Here is an 18690-nt window from a genome sequence, read left to right on the forward strand (position 1 = left end):
GAGACTCATCCAATGTTTAATAAAAGGTCACATCAATTACTTGTTTTTGATTATGTGGAGTGTTTGCTGTACACTTTCTAATGAAGTAGTGTGCACTAATATAATAAAATATATAATATAATATAATATAATATATGGCATTTAATGATGATTCTATTGAAAAATATGAACAAAATACTTATGCATATTGTATTTTATGATATTATGAGACATATATGATTTTTTAGCTATGATTAATTTCAATGATGTTTATGAATAAAGTGTGCATTGCTTATTGAATGTGTAATGGTGTGTTTAAGGGCTGTAAATAGGAAGTGTTACCAAACGTTTGTCTTAACAGGTGACCCTGCTGTCATGCCTCATAGATGTTGAAGTCACCTTTTTGGACTATATTAAAGGAGGGTGAGCATGAGATTATGCACATGGGGATTCATTTTGCGAGTGTGTGTGTGCGTGTATGTGTGTGTGTCTGTGTGTCTGTGTGTGTGTGTGTGTGTGTGTGTCTGTGTCTGTGTGTGTGTGTGTGTGTGTGTGTGTATTACGATAGATTTTTGCCTTTCTCTTTGTCTACTTATAATGCTTTTACCTAATCGATGTCTTTGACCCTGTAACCATCAATCACACTGCACCAAGTAGAGCTATTTTTATTTCGCTCTGCTTTTCTCCTCCCTATATTGTCAGAAGACTTGCTCTGATAAAAGGCTTTGCTACATTAGAGATGCCATAACAACCCAAGCTAAAAATAGCCTGGTCTATTCTTATCACAGGATCTGCTTCTTAAACAGCAGAACAAACACTGGAAGAATTCAATTTGCATATATATCTTTATAGTATTTAACATTTACTGTGGCTGAGGTGCCTCGTTAAATTTAGCACGAACGTAGTTTTTTTTTTTTTTTTTTACAGAAGAGATTTAGTTTGAAATATCTGTAGAAAATGCACATAGTACACGTTTATGCTAATTAGCTTTTATCAAGTACAAAGGTTCTTATGCAGCCTGTCACTTTGTATTCTTTTGCAGTACCGAGATTAATTTCACGGTGGCAATCGATTTTACCGCATCAAATGGTGAGCTTATCTTTCCAGAAGATTATTCTATAATTAAATGCTTTCATGTGATGATTCCATGTTATCGTAGTTTTCAAAGACTCTGGGTTCTCTCTGTATTTGTTCAGCGCAACTGAAATAAACTTCTCAACCTTCTCTTCCTCAATCCACCTTTATCCATTTGCATAATACACACTATAAAATGAAAAAGCATACAAAATGTTCATGCCTGACTGAATAAATCATTGTGTATCTACTCTGATACACCACTTACACATAGGTTCATGCACATACAGTGAATTCTCATTATCTAAAGTGCCAAAGATCAAGTTTTATATTCTTTGTATTCTTTTCTATTTGTGGACAGGAAACCCATCCCAACCTACCTCTCTTCACTACATGAACCCATACCAGCTCAATGCCTATGCCATGGCTTTAAGAGCTGTGGGCGAGATCATTCAGGACTATGACAGTGATAAGATGTTTCCTGCACTGGGATTTGGAGCAAAGCTGCCTCCTCATGGGAGAGTATCACATGAGTTTGCTCTGGTAAGCAAATCATTGGGTATGGTATCAACTACAAAGATCCACTAGGGTCTCTTAAAGAAATTTGTGTTATTTAACTATGGAAAACAATTACTACTGATGCATTGAGCGTGAATTGAATGGAGGAAGAGTCACAGAGAACAAGCATATCACAAGTGAATGTTTACACCTGTATAAGGTTAAGATTAAAAATATATTCACAGGCTGTTTCTGTGAGTGTGTTTGACCTGCAATAACGAACAGATAACAGCAAAACCTTTGAGTTTGCTTTTTGTTTTGAGTTGTAATGAATGATTTCAGTTCATAGGAGCACTGTTGTTGTTGATCTTGATGGTGAACTGATGGAGGCTGACAAGATTCTTTATAACTTATTCCATGGTATTGGCTTATTCCACTCCATAGTAAAGTACCTCCTCACTCCCGGATTAGAGCACCACTGTAAAACTATGATCATAGAAGACTTGATCATAGAGTTTCAAAAATAACTTTAACTCCATGCAGCAGAACTAGATTGTGTTTCCAAAACTGGTTTGTACTTACAAAACTGCTCCAGCCAATCCAACCTGCTCAGGTCTGCCCCTTTAAGAATAGTCTCAAATGGTGATTTACATCTTGCAATCCTGCTCCAAGTCTGGACTTTGCGAATGTGTAGTACAGTGGTCCAAAGTTAAATGAATGACAACCCTATTTAATATTTTTTTTTTCATTGTTGTCTTTTATTTTGCTCTTTACTTATAAGGGGAAGATGAACGTTGTCTGATGAAGATGAAGATGTCTGGTTTTTTTTCATTTTAACTAAAATAACAGGCTGCTTTCTTAAAGATAAACAAGTATTAGGAAACGTTGATCGGGTGACCAAAAGAGAAGAATACAAATGTGCTTTTGTTCTCTTAAGGTTGAAGTTTCATTTCTGCGCACTTTCTGTATGCACACAGCCACATACATCCTGTACATGGGATATACAGTATATTGTGATAAGTCTGTAACAATCTATATACTATATGGATCCTTGGCAGATGCCATGCCCACGGCCCACAGCTGCTGACTGTTTGCTAACACAGCTTTCTTCAGGGCATAGAATTGTACAATAGCTCCATATGCTATTAGCTGAGCATGAAGTATTTAGATTTACTTGAATAAGCAGCTCTGATGTAAGGATGATTCATACAGGCTAGCAGTAAAGAGCCCTTTTTGGGGGTATCTGGCATGGCTCACAAACCCTTGAATGCTTTATTGTCCTTTTTCTGTTTGATATGCATGGATTATGATGTCATATTAGAATATTATATAGATAACAAATGGTTTATTAGTTTTATCAGCAGTTTCCTTTAGAACTGTCTGTAAAATAGATATAATCTGTCTACCTAAATAATAAATGCTCGTTTCTAGAAATCTCTTCAGGGTTCAATACGTTGTACTAAATTATGTCTTAAGATCATCAACAGTAGTGCAAAACTTCTTCTAAAAAAGAGGGAGGGGAGTGTTTACTCTATTTCTACATGATTCTTGATTCTTAAATATATATTATGATATTTTATATTGTTATTCTGTGTGTGTGTGTGTGTGTGTGTGTGTGTGTGTGTGTGTGTGTGTGTGTGTGTGTGTGTGTGTGTGTGTGTGTGTGTGTGTGTGTGTGTGTGTGTGTGTGTGTGTGTGTGTTGTGTGATTAGAATGGGAACCCAGAAAACCCATACTGCAGTGGTATTGAAGGAGTAATAGAGGCATATTACCAGAGTTTGAAGAATGTTCGTCTCTACGGTCCAACATATTTCTCACCCGTTATTAATCATGTTGCAAGGTGGGTAACAGAACAAGCAAAGCAACCACAGAGATCAGTCACAAAATAAACCACCCCTCACCTTACTACACACTGTCAGAACACTGACCACACTGAAGCCTGCATGCTGTTGGTAATTATAGTTGTACACATGTATGTATACATGTATATGTATACAGTATATATATATATATATATATATATATATATATATATATATATATATATATATATATATATATATATATATATATTTGTGCATAATCTCATGTCTACCTATAAATGTTCCAGTTTCTATAAATCTCTTCAGGGTTCAATACGTTATACTAAATTATATTATACAATGTACCGCTGTGTTTCAGTTGGATTCTGTATTCTGCATCCATTCAACCCTCTCTCTCTCTTTTTTTCTCTCTCAGGTATGCATCATTAATAAAGGATGGCTCAGAGTACTTCATTCTCCTCATCATTTCCGATGGCGTTATCTCAGACATGGCACAGACCAAGGAAGCCATTGTAAATGTATGCACTCAAAAATGTAGTACTACATTTATATTTAAACCTATAAGGGAACATGCTGTTATATTAATCTGACTACATAACTTTGTTGACAAGCTAGATGTATAGTAAAAGTGCTTACAGTAAAAAAAAAAAAAAAAAAAGAGATCAACTTGTTTAATTGTCTTGACAGTAAATTTGATGACATTCCAGGTGAAAAATGAGGTTGTGTGAATAGCTGAATTGGGTTAGAAATTACTCCTACTCAGGAACAGTATGAGTGCCTTAAAGGATAAAATACAGAAAATAATATGTATCACAAAGAAAGCAAAAACAAATGAGATAAATATTGCATTCATTTATCACTGCCTCTAAACATATGACAATTAAGAGACTGAAATGTGATTTTCAGACCACATAATGATTTCAGTTTCGACCCTTCCAGCTCTGACAAAGAGTCATTTATAATGTGTCAGCATGTACTTATCTCTTCCAGTACTGTCTGAGTGCTGCTCGTCCTTTTAGTTTTATGAGCACGCTTTGTATTTTGGCTCTTATCATTACCACACAGTCTAGCCATGTCCTGTATCTCTATGTTGCATACAACACAATGTTATCTAATTAGCCTTTTTTCTGAGGCTTTCACGTTGTTCTAATGCTTTTTTTTTCTCCCTGCATGTGACATATTATGGTGGGAAAGTTCCTACTGTAATTGTGTGATTTCATCTTTTTTTCTGCTTGAAGGCTTCCTGTCTTCCAATGTCAATAATAATAGTGGGAGTTGGATCAGCTGAATTTGATGGTAAGAGAATCATCAGGTGTAATGCTTTGGAATGCTACAACAGATAATAGATAATAACGGATAATAGTGCTTGTATGGCCGTAAGCCTGTATGTATGAAACCTCCCACTTCACTAAGGTCTGGATATTAATGTTTATATGAATTAAAGTCTTGGGGAATCTGTGATGCAGTCATTCAATAACCTGCAACTAAAGACCATTTTTAATATCTTTTTTGTTTGTTTGTTTATTTAACAGAAATGGTTGAATTGGATGGGGATGAAGTCAGGATCTCCTCAAGAGGAAGGTTTGCAGAGAGAGATATTGTACAGGTAGGATGTGGTGCCATTGATGTTTTCTGCTAGTTCTTATACTTTTTGTTTTATTACAGTTTATGCTCTATTAGCACCAAAATAAATAGTATATATCAGTAAAATTATAGAAATATTAATAAGGAAACCAAAGATCAACATTTTTTAAGATCCTTTGAACGGGCAATTTCTAATGGGACTGTAATTAGTACTTTATTACAGACAGGGCCACATGGATGATAAATAAATTAATATCAGCTGTAATCAGGAGTTAATTGGGGGTGGGTGGGTTGGGGGGCTCAGGGGAGCGGATATCCTGCAACCTTCGTAAACAGCAAGTAGAAGATGGAAGCATTTCATAATCATAGCATGGCATAATCATGAGAGAAGTGATTAATTAATAGTTTCACAGTCATTTATATAAAAATCCTGTTATTTTTAAATTCCTTTTATTTTACTGCTATTTTATATTTACACAGCATTTATTTATTACACACTATGTAATATATTTGACCATGAATACAAAATGTGTTTAGTCAAACTGACTTTAAAAAAAAATCACCGCTTCTTATTTAGTATTTTCTTCTGAAAAGGAAGTGAGTGATTCTAAAATATGAAACAGTAAAGTTTTTACAGTGCATAAATGTATAATTATATTTTATATTTATTGCCCAAAGGTGGTATAACACTTCTGAAAACTGCCAATAGATGTTCCTGCATCTTCAAAATATTTTTATATTTTTGGTTTTGCAGTTTGTTCCTTTCCGAGACTACATTGACCCACGAGGGAATCACATCCTCAGCATGGCTCGTCTGGCCAAAGACGTCCTGGCTGAAATTCCAGATCAGTTCCTATACTACATGAGAACCAGAGGCATCAAACCGAGCTTGACCCCTTCTGCTTACTCTTCCAAACCACTGACAGCACTGTCCTATTCTGCAGAGTCATTACAGACGCAGATCTGAAGAGGACCGTGGTGGTTTTCTGCACTTTGTCGAGTATTAGGTTTTCTGAGTCATACAATAACAGAGTTAGAAAGCCAACAGAGACTTCGAATTTAAAGCCTGAATATGGCATTTACTAGCATTGCTCTCATATATGAATTTCATTACAGGAGAGAGGTTAAAGCAGTCATCATTATATGCCTCATACTTTTTGTCTTTTATTTCAAGTGACTGGCTGAGCTATGAACAAAATGTTTACAGTGTTTGTGATTTATACAAGCAGATATTTACATACCTCATGCATACTGGAGGAGCTGAAACTTTTTGTAACGTACCACAAAATTGGTTGTGGTGACTTTATATTGAAAGGAGAGAGAGCATGCTTTAAAGATAGTGTTCAGTCTCTTCAGTTTGTATTACTAACCATTGTGGTTTCTTCCACTCCACTGCCACACTGTGTTTCTGAAAAAGTCTTAGAGCTGCTGGAAAAACTGGCCTTATTCTTGGTTACACTTTATTAACACGTAATTAAATCTCTACTGACTTAGATGTAAGTAATCAAGTGTTACCATAGTAGTTCTTTAATAATTAATCATGTTAAACTAATGTTAAATTTCTAGGCCGACAAAATTATGAATAAATGTGTTATCTGCAATAGTGCATTAATGTTATACACTTCCATACTCATATTTTCATGCACTTACTTGGATTTTATACACTTGCTTTCATACACTTACATAACACTTGGTGATACAGAAGCATTGATTACTGATACATCAATCAGTGCCCTTAACCCTTACTATTAAATCACTAGTGATTATTATACAAAATTGGATAAAAAGTCAACATTTTTTTCAGCAAAGTTATGATGATTATTTAGTTTGCACAGTTGTTTATAATTAGCTTTTAAATTGTTATTTTCTATAATCATTGCTGTTACATTCAAGAGAGATTAATTGAAAATTAATAGGAGGAAAAACTGGCTACTTTTTTTACTAAGTTAGTAAGTAAACTTAATCATTTCAGGAGCTCATCAAAGCTGGATGAAAATAATATGTTTTCAAAGTATTTTAGTGTATCAGTATTTGATGTTTCTGTAATGACAAAGAAAGCACAATGTACGACAAGTGAAGCCTTTATGGTTTTAGTTACAAAATCATTACTGTGGTTGTCAACATGATTGTTTCTTCTGGTGATTAGTTATTACTGAACATCTGCTATAGTAACACTGCTACGTCAGCATTAAATAAGGAGCTGGATTGTAAAGGGTTACACAATATAACACAGCAGCAGCACTACAACAGCTTTTGCATACCTGAGTATTAAAATAATGCTAGCCAGGAATTTACTGTAGCTATAGAAGCATGGAATTGCATGCGTTTTTAAAGTGGACTGTGGAGTTGAAGAGTTATGATGTTGACACGTGTATGGAACGTACAGTAGGTGCTGTAGAGCAAGAACACTTACTGATGTGTAGTACTGCACTTTATGATTGTGGAAATATAAGAGCACAACTAAGTTTTTAAAGTTTTTGTTTAAATTTAATCAGGTTCACTTTTGAAGTGTACTGTTCATCAACAAACAATTTTATCCTCCGTTTAAATACCAGCTGTGGTCTTAAAATAAGATCGAAGGGAAAGATGTAGGGTTTTGAATACAATTTTTAACTTCTTTCCAATACATAAATGCTTTTAGATAATGTTTTATTCCCATACACAGCCAAGAAAATTCATCTACAGTACTCAACATGGCAAGATACATACACCCACACATGCTGGCTGACATACTGAATTATCCTTATTAAACATGCATAAACTACATCAAAACTTAAAACCTGCCCAAAGAAATTACTTATCCCTCATCCATTCGTCCCATATTTTGAGGTGTGATGCAACTCATGCAGTTCGGTTATGAGATCTGTTATGTCACTGCCTTAAATTTCTGAGTAATTCATATATGTAAAACAAAGAACAATATTTTCTCACACCACATCTGTTGGTTGAATAATACATAAATGTTTCTGGAAAGGAAATGAATTAAAGATGAAAACTCTAGTAAGTCTACATATTAAAAAAAAGAAATCAATGAATGAATGAAGGGAGTAAACAAAAATGTGAACAGATTATAGAAATGTTGTGTGCCCATCTGTTAAAGCTTACTACAGGGTTAATGTGACCGATACAGCGATAACATACATTGTACTGAAATGTCTCAGGTTGGAATGTCCTTTGCTGATTGCAATAACAGTGAATATGCTGATCCTGTTAAGTTTGATATGTGCACCGGATGCTTCAATTGAAATTTCAGGTTTTCTGCCATAGAATTTTGTCAAAAATTATTTCTATTACACTGTAGCATTCACCTGGAAAATAAGTAGATTTTTGCTTTATTCATATGTTTATTAATTGACTAATGTAATAGCACTACTTTTTGTTAATCAACTTATTGCTTTATTATGTCATAATTATTACTGTTGCATGCATCATACTCGCATGTGCATTGCGGTGAAAAGTGATGAACCTTTTGTATTTATCTCATATTTTTATACCCGCTATTTTTTACAATATCATAGAGTTTGCCTTAATATATCACTGAATTATTTGATTTATGCCATGCCTTCACTGTATGTTTGTTGATTAAGTATATATTCTTTGAACAATATTTGCTTTAAGATACAATTTACTTACTAGTTACATAGTATAGTTGCATGATCCCAGCTGAATGAAGCTGACCAGTGTCTAATGGCTGTCTAATACAAAAAAGTGCATAGGATCTAATACATTGATGTTACCTATTTCATAATTATTTGCATCTGTTATTAAAAATAGAAATGTACCATATGTGATCGTATATTTAGTCTGTGGTCTGTAAGATTTAATTAGCACTGACTATAAAATCACGAAGGCAAGGTTTTTAAAGTCTTAAAATATCTTAATTTCCATGTGCTATATATTAATATATAGTACAAATGGCAGGTTATTAAACATTATTTTACAAATAAATATTTCTAAAAAATATTTAATCATGTTTGAGCATTTATTATGATGTTTACTATTACCTTTTTCTGCTGTAACTGCGGTTTGAAATTTCCTTTTCTGCACGTTGCACATGTAACCCGGACAAACCTCTTAAACGCAGATTGCTGTGGGAAAACTGCAGACTCTCTTTACGCAATTATCTGCTTTTGTGTTAAATACAGAGTGCATCTGATCTGATATTTATAGAGCAGAAAATGTACAGTCTAGAATGAATAGGAAATAGTCCGTATCAGGTAAGGTGGCAATGGGATTTATGGCAATATCACCTCTCAATATATGGCAGAAGTTGTCATAGACCAAAAAGGTATAAAATGTATTTGCATCACATGTTGTTCTGTCTAGTTGGTTACATTTTGGTATAGTAAAGCATCAGTACAAAACTGTCACCATTATTGTCATTCTGCTTAGGAAATTATATTTTATTACGTCTTTCCATATCAAGTGCCTAATTATGAGCTGTTGAAGACTCAGCTCAGGTTATGCGAAATCCTTTACTGCCCTCTACTGTTTGTTTAGGACTGGCATGTCTGAAAAGTAATTTATTTATATACAGAACAAAGATTAACCAATGATATATCGCCAGTTTTGTTCGATAACATTTTGCCATCTTTCAGTGAGCTGCATAAGTCCTCGTTCATAGAAGGTCCTGTCTTCTTTATCGGCGAAAAACTGTCCAAGGTGCTGATTTCCAGCCTCATCTGAACGGAACGTTAAAGAGAGCGGAGCAAGTGGAAGTCTGACGGCGCAGGGTCAGGTGTGTGCGGTGGGTGTAGCAACATATCCCATCCAAGCTCCAGTCATTGTTGCCGGGTGATCAAACTTGTGTGATCCTTTACAATTAACGAGCTCTGGATGACGGATTCGTTCAAATCGTCTAATTGCCGACAGCACACATTCGAATTGATTGTTTGGTTCCTTGGTAGGAGCACCTTTAAAATCCCACCAATGAGAGCATAACCTTCCTTTGGATGTTGTTTGATCACGTTCATTACGTCAGGACCAAGACCGTTTGTGCATCACGTTGTTGTAAACAATCCACTTCTCATCACCAGATATCAGTCGCTTTAATGAACATTAAAGAACACCTCGTGAGTAATGGATGTTTAATGTTTTTGCTCTCTCTCGTGTCGTGTAACGTCAGTTTGACTCGGTCAATGCCTTTATTTGGTCGTCATTAACCTCAGTGTTCATCACTAACCGAGATAAAAATCACCAGCACAGAATTTCTTGAAGCATCTTTGTCACCGAAGTTTTTGTAGAACTTTGTGACCATAAACTTTACATAACTGTTTATAAGATTGATGCCAGTTCATGCACAGTTTGTTCTTCTGTCTTCAATTTGTAAAATCTCCAAAACTTAACCAAACCACTCAAACTGTAAGCTGAAAAATGACATGGCAATAACAGACCCCAATGACTCCAGCACTTGAACTGAACTAGCGCCATCTGTGGCTCAAAATGTGTAATGACAACCCAATATATCTTTGTTACGTCCGTTATGTTATGTTATGTTATGTTATATTATGTTGTCTGAAATAAATATCAGTTTTAGTATGTTATGTATAACGTGTTTGGAGTCATACTAACATTTCTATAGCTATAAAAAAAAAAACTGGTTCCAGCCTTTGAACGGATCTTTTCTCTTTGTATGTCTGGTGAATTATACACTGCTTTTTTGTAGTTAGGACAGCAAAATATGTTTTTTTAACTCGTGCATTGTCAGTTGATCATAATTAAAAAATTCTAGCCGCACAATAATCCTGCAGGGGCGACACGAACGAACAAGAGTCGTCTGTTTCTGTCAACGTTACACGTCACTTCCGTCTACAGTACGTGAAAACGGAGGCTAGCATGTTGCAGGGGTAAAGCTGAGCTAACAGTGACTGCGACGAAATTTCTTCTGGGTCAGTGAACTGGAAAAAAGGTTCACAAGGTACCTTCCGAGGACTTAGCTTTATTTACTGCTTTAATTTAAGGCATCCTGAGTGACAGAATGAGCGGAGGGACGCCGTACATCGGGAGTAAAATCAGTCTAATTTCCAAGGCCGAGATTCGCTATGAGGGAATTCTGTATACTATCGATACCGAGAACTCCACTGTGGCTCTCGCCAAAGGTGAGATAATAACATGCTAACTTGCTAAAGTGCTAACACGCTAACTCCTGCTAAAATCCGCGCAAGTCGTTAACAAACAGCTGTGTGACGAAAACAAACAAATAAGCGACTAATTTACGCTCAAACCCGTTGAGAAATTTGCACCATAGAAGACTGGCTAGTTTTTAATGAGCTTATATTGTATTAATATAGCAATCTTGTTGGGTAAAGACACTTGGTAATGACAACATTGGAGCTATGTAGGCGGCTAGCTGCTTAAATAGCAACCTACCCTTTGTTTTTGTTTGTTTTTCTTTCAAAATAGATATCACTTCAGTCAGAAGTTGTTTTTTTAGATGTCAGTTAGTAACATTAATGTATTAATTTGTTTGAAAAGCACAGTTCATTTAAATAGAAGTGCACTGTTGCAGGCATGAACATAATTATTCATGTAACAATAGCCAAATACTTTGTTGTCTTGTCATATAATTACTCACTTTGCAACGCAAAGTAATTGATAGCTTGAAGCACACATGACTGTAATTATTACTGGGAGTAAGTTAAATGAGGTGAATATTGTATCTTGTATACTTGCTACAGTACTTATCTGTTCTTCTTACTAATGAATGTTTGATTGATACCTTGTCTTTAGTGCGCTCGTTTGGAACTGAGGATCGCCCTACTGACAGGCCGATCTTGCCCCGGGATGAGACCTATGAGTACATCATCTTCAGAGGGAGTGATATTAAGGACCTGACTGTTTGTGAACCTCCCAAGCCATCTTTGCCTCAGGACCCTGCAATTGTACAGGTACTGGATACGTACTCCTCTTCAAGCTTAATTGTAATCACGTTTGGCTCATGTGGCATGTAAAATCTGGCCACTGATTGCATTTTACTTTCCAGTCGTCTTTGGGATCTGCTGCTCCACCCTCAGCTTTCCAGAGTGGAAATTCATATGGTCTGTTTAAACAAGCTCCAGTGTCTCCATACAGCCAGTTCACTGCCACTTCATTGGTCTCTCCTTCGTTTGGGACTGTTGGAGTCAAGGGTTTGTTTCTTTATTAAAATAATATTCATCCATGTGGATTTTATGCATTTTGCACTAAGGAAAAAAAAGCCTCTTGTCAGTAGTATTAGTTTGTAGTCACAAATTATTTTTTTCCAAAAATGATTTACATCGGAAAAAGTTATTAGACTTCTGCATTAATATCTTTGTAGCCCAACTAAACATAAAAAGACTCAACGTATTGCCTTATCCACATGTTTGTGATTTAAAACTCACACATGTCCATGACTGTAGGTCGCAGCAGTCCTGCACTCGATGCCTTGCAGAAGAGTCCACCTGTGGAGCCATCGGCACCATTGGCATCGTCAATCAGCAGTACTGCACCTGTGCCTGTGAGCCGCAGGAGCCCCATCACAGCACGACTCGGCACAGCCGGTGCCCCAGACGCCCCTGAACAAAGGCGTGGTGAGGGACGGTCTAGACTACGCCCAGGATTAGGGCATGCAGCACCGGATGCTAATGTTCGCTCAGGTTTTCAGTCAGCAGGTGAGGGTTGAGCAAAACCGATCATTTTTCTGTTTAACATACACAACTTCTAGCTATTGTATAATTGTCCCACTGCAAGATACTGAAGTATCTTGTGTACACTAAAACAATTCAAACTCGACAGAAAGAAATTGAGACCCAGTGAACTTCTGTGAATAGGGTTTATGGAAAAAAATAATATGGGAAAGTCTAAATTGGTGTATATACTTTCTCAGGCATTGATGCACCTAAAGTGGCTGAACGACCAGAGTCCGATCAATCCAGAGGTGAAAGTAAGGAAGCCCCTAAGCGGCATGCAGGTTGTTGTATATCTGCTTTAACGGTCTTCCACTCGGCCATGCTCTCAGACCAAAACTGCATGCCATATTTCATTGTTTTACATCCAAGACATTCATTTAGACTTTCATAACTGTTCATTTATATTGTTTATCACAGAAGGTCCAAGGTAGAATGTACAGTTGCCTTTTTTTTTGTGGGGACAACAACATAAATTTGCATAAGTGTTGCTGTCTCATATTGGTATCTGTAATTGAAAAAGCAATGTGGCTCAATGGAAAATATCTATTAAAGCATATTAATAAAATAATGGTGGGCTAGGCCAGGGAGTTAACCTCAGGTCAGTAAAGCTATTTATGGATACTGCTGCCTATGAAATGCAAACAGGACTGATGTGAAAGTTGTGTGGATTCTTGAAATAATCTGCCATTAATGTGACACAACTTTTTACATATCAGCCTAAAGCTACACGAAATAACCTTTTTGGAAATCTATGGAATTTACATTTTTTGGAATTACATTACATTTTCATCGATTAGCTTACATTTTGTTTCCTCAGTAAACTTTTCTGACATGCCATCTTCCAGTTATTTCATTGTATGGATGTATATGATAATCTAGGGTTCTTTGTCGTTTAGCTGCCGGACCTGTTGGGCAACCTGGTCAGCGTCGCGGTCGTGGTGGAGGGCATCGTGGCAGAGGCCGTTACTCTGTGAGAAGAGATGGACCTATGAAATTTGAGAAAGATTTTGATTTTGAGAGTGCCAATGCCCAATTTAACAAAGAGGAGATTGACAAGGAGTTCCAGAACAAACTCAAGCTTAAAGGTAAAGCTAGAGCCTATACTGTTGACGGCTATTTTCAAGGCTGCATGTTTAGATGTAGACAAAAATTTGCTTTAAATCGGTTATGTTCCTTTTTAAATCGTGTCAGTGTGTATACTTTGGGAATTGTAGGACATTTGATTTTCGTGTAATTCATTATAGTATTCCAATCACATGGTACTTACATATATGCCATTTGGGAGATGCCCTTATCAAGAGTGATTTTATCTCCTTTTATACAACTGAGTAATTGATGGTTAAGGGCCTTGCACGTGTGACCCAGCAGTGGCAGCTTGGTGGACCTGGGAGTCGAACTCACAACCTTCCGTTAAATCACATGCAACAGATTTCTATAGCATTTATGACTACAGTAATATCATGATGTTCTGATGTAGTATCATATTTTTGAATTTTGTATGTATTTTATGTTTAGATGAGAAACCAGAGAAGGCTTTGAATGGGGAAGATAAAGGTGACTCTGGGGTAGAGACTCAAAACAGTGAGGGTAATCCTGATGAGGAAGATCCACTTGGACCCAAATGCTACTACGACAAGTCCAAGTCTTTCTTTGACAACATCTCATGTGATGACCTTAGGTTGGTACTAATTTTCTGATTTGTGAAAATGTACAGCAAGTTTCAGGTCACAAACATTTATAATTTCTCTTCTTTTTTTTTTTTTTTTAGGTATTTTTATTTTTTTAATTTAATGGACATGATTAAACAAAGTTATGGTGTGCGTGCAAGCCTGGCTTAAAATATTTGAAATGTTTTACAGGGAAAGGAGACAGACGTGGGCAGAGGAGAGACGAATGAACGCTGAGACGTTCGGGATCCCTTTCCGCCAAAACAGAAACCGAGGTGGATATCGGGGCCGTGGGGCCATGGGCTTCCGAGGAGGACGTGGTCGTGGAGCCAGCCGGGGGTCATTTGGAACACAACATTCAGGGGGCAGTGGATACAGAGGGACTTACAGAGGAAGCCAAGGGGGACGGGAGTTTGCCAATTTTGAATACAGGGTAATGTATGCTCCTCATTTGGTGTCATACATTTTAATTGTCTGTCAAACAAAGTTTAAAAAAAGGGCTTCTGTAATAGTAATAGAATGCTGAGGAATTATGGAGTAAAATGATATTTTGCATGTTGGTCTGAATTTATGTTTATGTATCTTTTACCCAGAAGGACAACAAAGTTGCTGCGTAGTGCAAGTGGAAGCTGGAGCCACAGGACGGTGTGACTAATGGGTATATGTGTTTCATCACTACTTTTGACAAGAAGAATGAAGTAAAAATTTACGAGATGTTTACTTGTCACCAGCACTGGCATAGACCACTACGAGTGGATACAAATGCAATTTCTTTTCCATATCTTCTACAAGTGGAAATCTTTCAGCCTTTTAAAATGTTGACCTGACAAGAATATTTCCTGATGGGGTAATTTGTTATGAGCATATTTTAGAGCAACTATTTTTTTTCCTTCAGTACTAAACTTGTATTTAATAACCAGTTAGCTGTAAACAAGCAGTGTGTGTGTATGCGTGCATATATATATATATATATATATATATATATATATATATATATATATATATATATATATATATATATATATATATATATGCGCACGCATACACACAACTTTGAACACTGAAATAGCTATTATTTTGAATATCTTTTTTCCGTTCCAACTTTTTACTGTATTTTTCTACTTACATGCTTGAAGTTTGTTGGTAGAAATTGTAATTATTTTTGTTTGATTTATCTAGCATGTGGTTGGATTTTCTTAGACTTTCCAGACAACTCTGGTACATGAAATGGCTGTATTTGCTGTCTTCACAAAAGAGTACGGCTCCATGCTTAAGGAAACATCTAATTAGTCTGACCAGTAAGCCTGGATCCTGACCAGTGAGAGAGATCTTTAAAAAATAAATAAATAAAAAATCATGCTAAAATCTTAAACTTTGTATGGCACCAAACAGTAGGAACTCCATCAGCCGTAGATGCCGCACCTGCCTTGTAGCTGTACTACATAAGGAGTTATGGCATATGGCTTCGTACATTTGTTAACATTTACAAACACAGGAGGCTAAAGGATATCAAGTGTGATCATGAAGAATAGCACTGGCCCTGTCACATGGGGAAGTCCTGATATTCTGCACTTGAATTAGTTGTGGTAGGTCACTGCTAACATAATTGTTTATTTTATGGAACGTTGTATATGATCAAATGCGTCCTGTGCATTAGCATGTATAACCACATGTTTTTAAAGTTTGATGTCAATGCTGACACCAGTGTTTGTGGGTTTTGAACAGTGCGGTATGGTAGAGTTCAGCTGTAAGGCAAGTGAATATAATATGGCCACCAAGTGTGTGTTATGTAGCACTTATTCCTTACATTAATCTGCTGATTGATTAAACTAGTGTTGTTCATGCACTATTTACCAGTGTAGCGAGTAGGTAAACGTACAGGTGAGGCAGTAGATCTTTAAAGATTTGTGCTATCCTCGACTGCAGAAGGCTGTTTACTTCAGTTAGTTATTGCGTTCCTCTTGCATTGTCTACACCACTGTATGGATTGATGTTTATAATGTTAGATATAGAGCTAATTAATATTAATTGATCTGGTTTCAAAAGCATGTTCATTGGATGAAAAGTGATTTGTCTGTGTTCAGAGTGTATATGCACAATGTAAGCTCCTATCTACGCTGGTGCATATGAGCCCTATTCATCAATCCATTTCTGGTTCTGTTTTGTGTTTTTACTGCATATATGAACTTCTCAAAGACTCGCTAGTAGTCAGGGCCAGTCTTCAAATCTTTAAATTTGTTTGAAGTCTCTGATCTAACTTTTAGAATCTTTAAAAATGTAAGCAGAATGCAGATGCTTATGATGGAAATAGCTATTTTGACTGATTTGTTAATATCTTCCAAGTATCTATATCTCATTAAATTAAGCCTTTTGAATTATTGAGCTTTTTCTACCTCACATTGCTTATGATAAGATGGAAAAGAAACCTTTTATGTATGATCTTTACACTACACTCACCATGAAAACCTATACACAGATAAATTATTTCGCCGCTGTTGTTACAAGAAACTCGTACTCAGTAAAAGTTGGACTGACTAAAGAATTTAAGTTGTCGATTTCTCAGATGCATTTGAGAAGCTTCTTGCATTGATATAATCCCAAAGTTTATTTAAAAGTAGCTTGTAAATAAGTTCTAGACAGCAAACCAATAACACTCAATAAATACCAGCATCAAATCTTTTCATTTCTCTAAGTCTTTTTGTTCTTCTTCTTCTTTGAAAGCCCCAATTACATGTTTAACAAGATATTTTATTCCGCAATTCAGGTTTTAGTTGGTTTTTGGAAAGCATTTGATTTGTGGCTCCCTCCTAAAATGATCAGTTTTTCTTTCTTCAGTCAGTGCTTATTTAATCTCTTATTAGATACAAGTGTGATGGAACAAAATGGCTGTGTTGCTTATTGCTGGACCTTTTTATTTAATCACTAAATGATTTGCAGGATATGTGTAAAAATACCAAATAATATTGCAATAGTGTTAGATAATTTTTTTCTTTTTGTCAGTCTTTAGCTAGAAGTTTTACACTGCTAGATTGTATTTTGTCATTATTTTCAATTAGACTTTCTATTAACTGAAAGGTTTGTCTGGTATTTTTTTTTGTCAAAACTGTTAGCATTAGCAATAACGTTTTGCTGTTTGTTTAAATGTATTTCACTATCTGGGAGCTTACTAATTGTTTTGGGTGCTATATATCACCATGGCATTGTAAAGGACAAGTAGCTACTCTTAAAGTAAACTGCTTTGCATTGAGCAAACTAAATTTGCACTTTTGCACTTAATCTCTTTTATCCCATTCGCAATTTCCAATGGCTTGTTTCTCTCTGCAGTGAAAATTTATAAAGGAATACTCAAAATGTTGTTGTTTAAGATTTTGTTTAAGACTATAACTGTATTGATGGCATCTTTATGAAACGTTCCATGCTACATCAAGAACTAATATCTGGATATCCCTTAAGAGCATAGAAGAACTTTATGATCATATTTAAGATATGAAATTTATGATCATATTTAAGATATGCTCTGATCCCCCCTCCCCCCTTTTCATCTATTTCGTTCCAGGTTGTGTTCTGTGCTATACCTGTCAGTTTTCAGGGCAATATGTGAAATACAGGGTTTATTTAGACATAAAGCATTCATTTGTCAACAACATTTTGTTGTGATTGAATCATTCATGATCAGCACTCTTGGATGTGTTTTATTCACCTTGAACAGTCACTGCATGCTGGTGTTGCCACAAAACCCATGACAAAATGTATGGCAATGCTTGTAAGGCAGATACTGTTACAGAAATATTGTACGAGTTTGAGACTGAATAATACCACTTCCTACAGCAAGGTTTAACGTTACATTGTCTTTCATGCATGAGTGGTGTAGCTCAGTGTAAAGGGATTTTTACTCTGAAACTACAATAAACTGTTAATTATTACCGCTTCCTGGTCAATTTAGTTGTTTTTTTGGGGGGGGGGGTATCTTTAGCAGAATTTGTCACAATAATTTTTATACAGAACAATTATGTATAAAATGTTAACAGATTCATTAAACATTTTAACAACTCCTAACTTATTAAAATAATTCAGTCCATCCCAGACAATAATCTTCAATGTTCAAATTTCCTTTGCCCATTTTGATCTGTTATGTTGTATAAATGATCCATTCCGATTAGGAATGTAATGTACACTTGGGGCACTTTATTAGGAACATTGTGCTAATACTGGGTAGAGCTTTCATTTGCTTTGGATTTTGACAAGATGTTGGAACTGTTTCTTTGAAATTATAGTACATGTTCAAATGGTTGTATGATAATTCCTGCAGCTCTTTCAGGTGTTTGTTTGAATTCAGATCAAGTTCCTGGGAAAACCACCGAACAACATCCGCTTTGTAATATTACAGTATCATGCTGGAAATGACTTGGAAGATGG

The 18690-nt window shown here is 35.9% G+C and overlaps 2 protein-coding genes across 6 annotated transcripts in view; both read left to right on the plus strand.

Moving 5' to 3' along the window:
* Positions 1-10110, plus strand: part of cpne8 (copine VIII) — a 35519-nt gene extending 25409 nt beyond the window's left edge. For both annotated transcript variants that reach the window (XM_027172984.2, XM_027172985.2), the window contains 8 exons: positions 341-402; positions 1022-1068; positions 1415-1596; positions 3264-3391; positions 3790-3892; positions 4613-4670; positions 4907-4980; positions 5713-10110. In XM_027172984.2, coding sequence (XP_027028785.1) covers positions 341-402; positions 1022-1068; positions 1415-1596; positions 3264-3391; positions 3790-3892; positions 4613-4670; positions 4907-4980; positions 5713-5925 — 867 coding nt within the window. In that variant the 3' untranslated portion in view covers positions 5926-10110. The remainder of the gene's footprint in view (positions 1-340; positions 403-1021; positions 1069-1414; positions 1597-3263; positions 3392-3789; positions 3893-4612; positions 4671-4906; positions 4981-5712) is intronic.
* A 636-nt stretch (positions 10111-10746) lies between these two features.
* Positions 10747-18200, plus strand: lsm14aa (LSM14A mRNA processing body assembly factor a). 4 transcript variants are annotated; one of them, XM_027173396.2, is made up of 9 exons: positions 10747-11056; positions 11688-11845; positions 11941-12085; positions 12338-12589; positions 12805-12888; positions 13504-13692; positions 14123-14285; positions 14467-14707; positions 14871-18200. In XM_027173396.2, the coding sequence occupies exons 1-9, from the start codon at positions 10936-10938 to the stop codon at positions 14889-14891; spliced, it is 1374 nt and encodes a 457-aa protein (XP_027029197.1). In that variant the 5' UTR covers positions 10747-10935; the 3' UTR covers positions 14892-18200. The 4 variants fall into 4 exon arrangements, with proteins under 4 accessions (XP_027029197.1, XP_027029196.1, XP_027029198.1 ...); XM_027173395.2 differs by having other exon boundaries at positions 10748-11056; positions 14868-18200; XM_027173397.2 differs by having other exon boundaries at positions 10748-11056; positions 12805-12861; positions 14868-18200.
* The last annotated feature ends 490 nt before the right edge of the window (positions 18201-18690 follow it).

The sequence above is a fragment of the Tachysurus fulvidraco genome, chromosome 10 (genome assembly GCF_022655615.1).
Source record: "Tachysurus fulvidraco isolate hzauxx_2018 chromosome 10, HZAU_PFXX_2.0, whole genome shotgun sequence".
Lineage (NCBI taxonomy): Eukaryota > Metazoa > Chordata > Actinopteri > Siluriformes > Bagridae > Tachysurus > Tachysurus fulvidraco.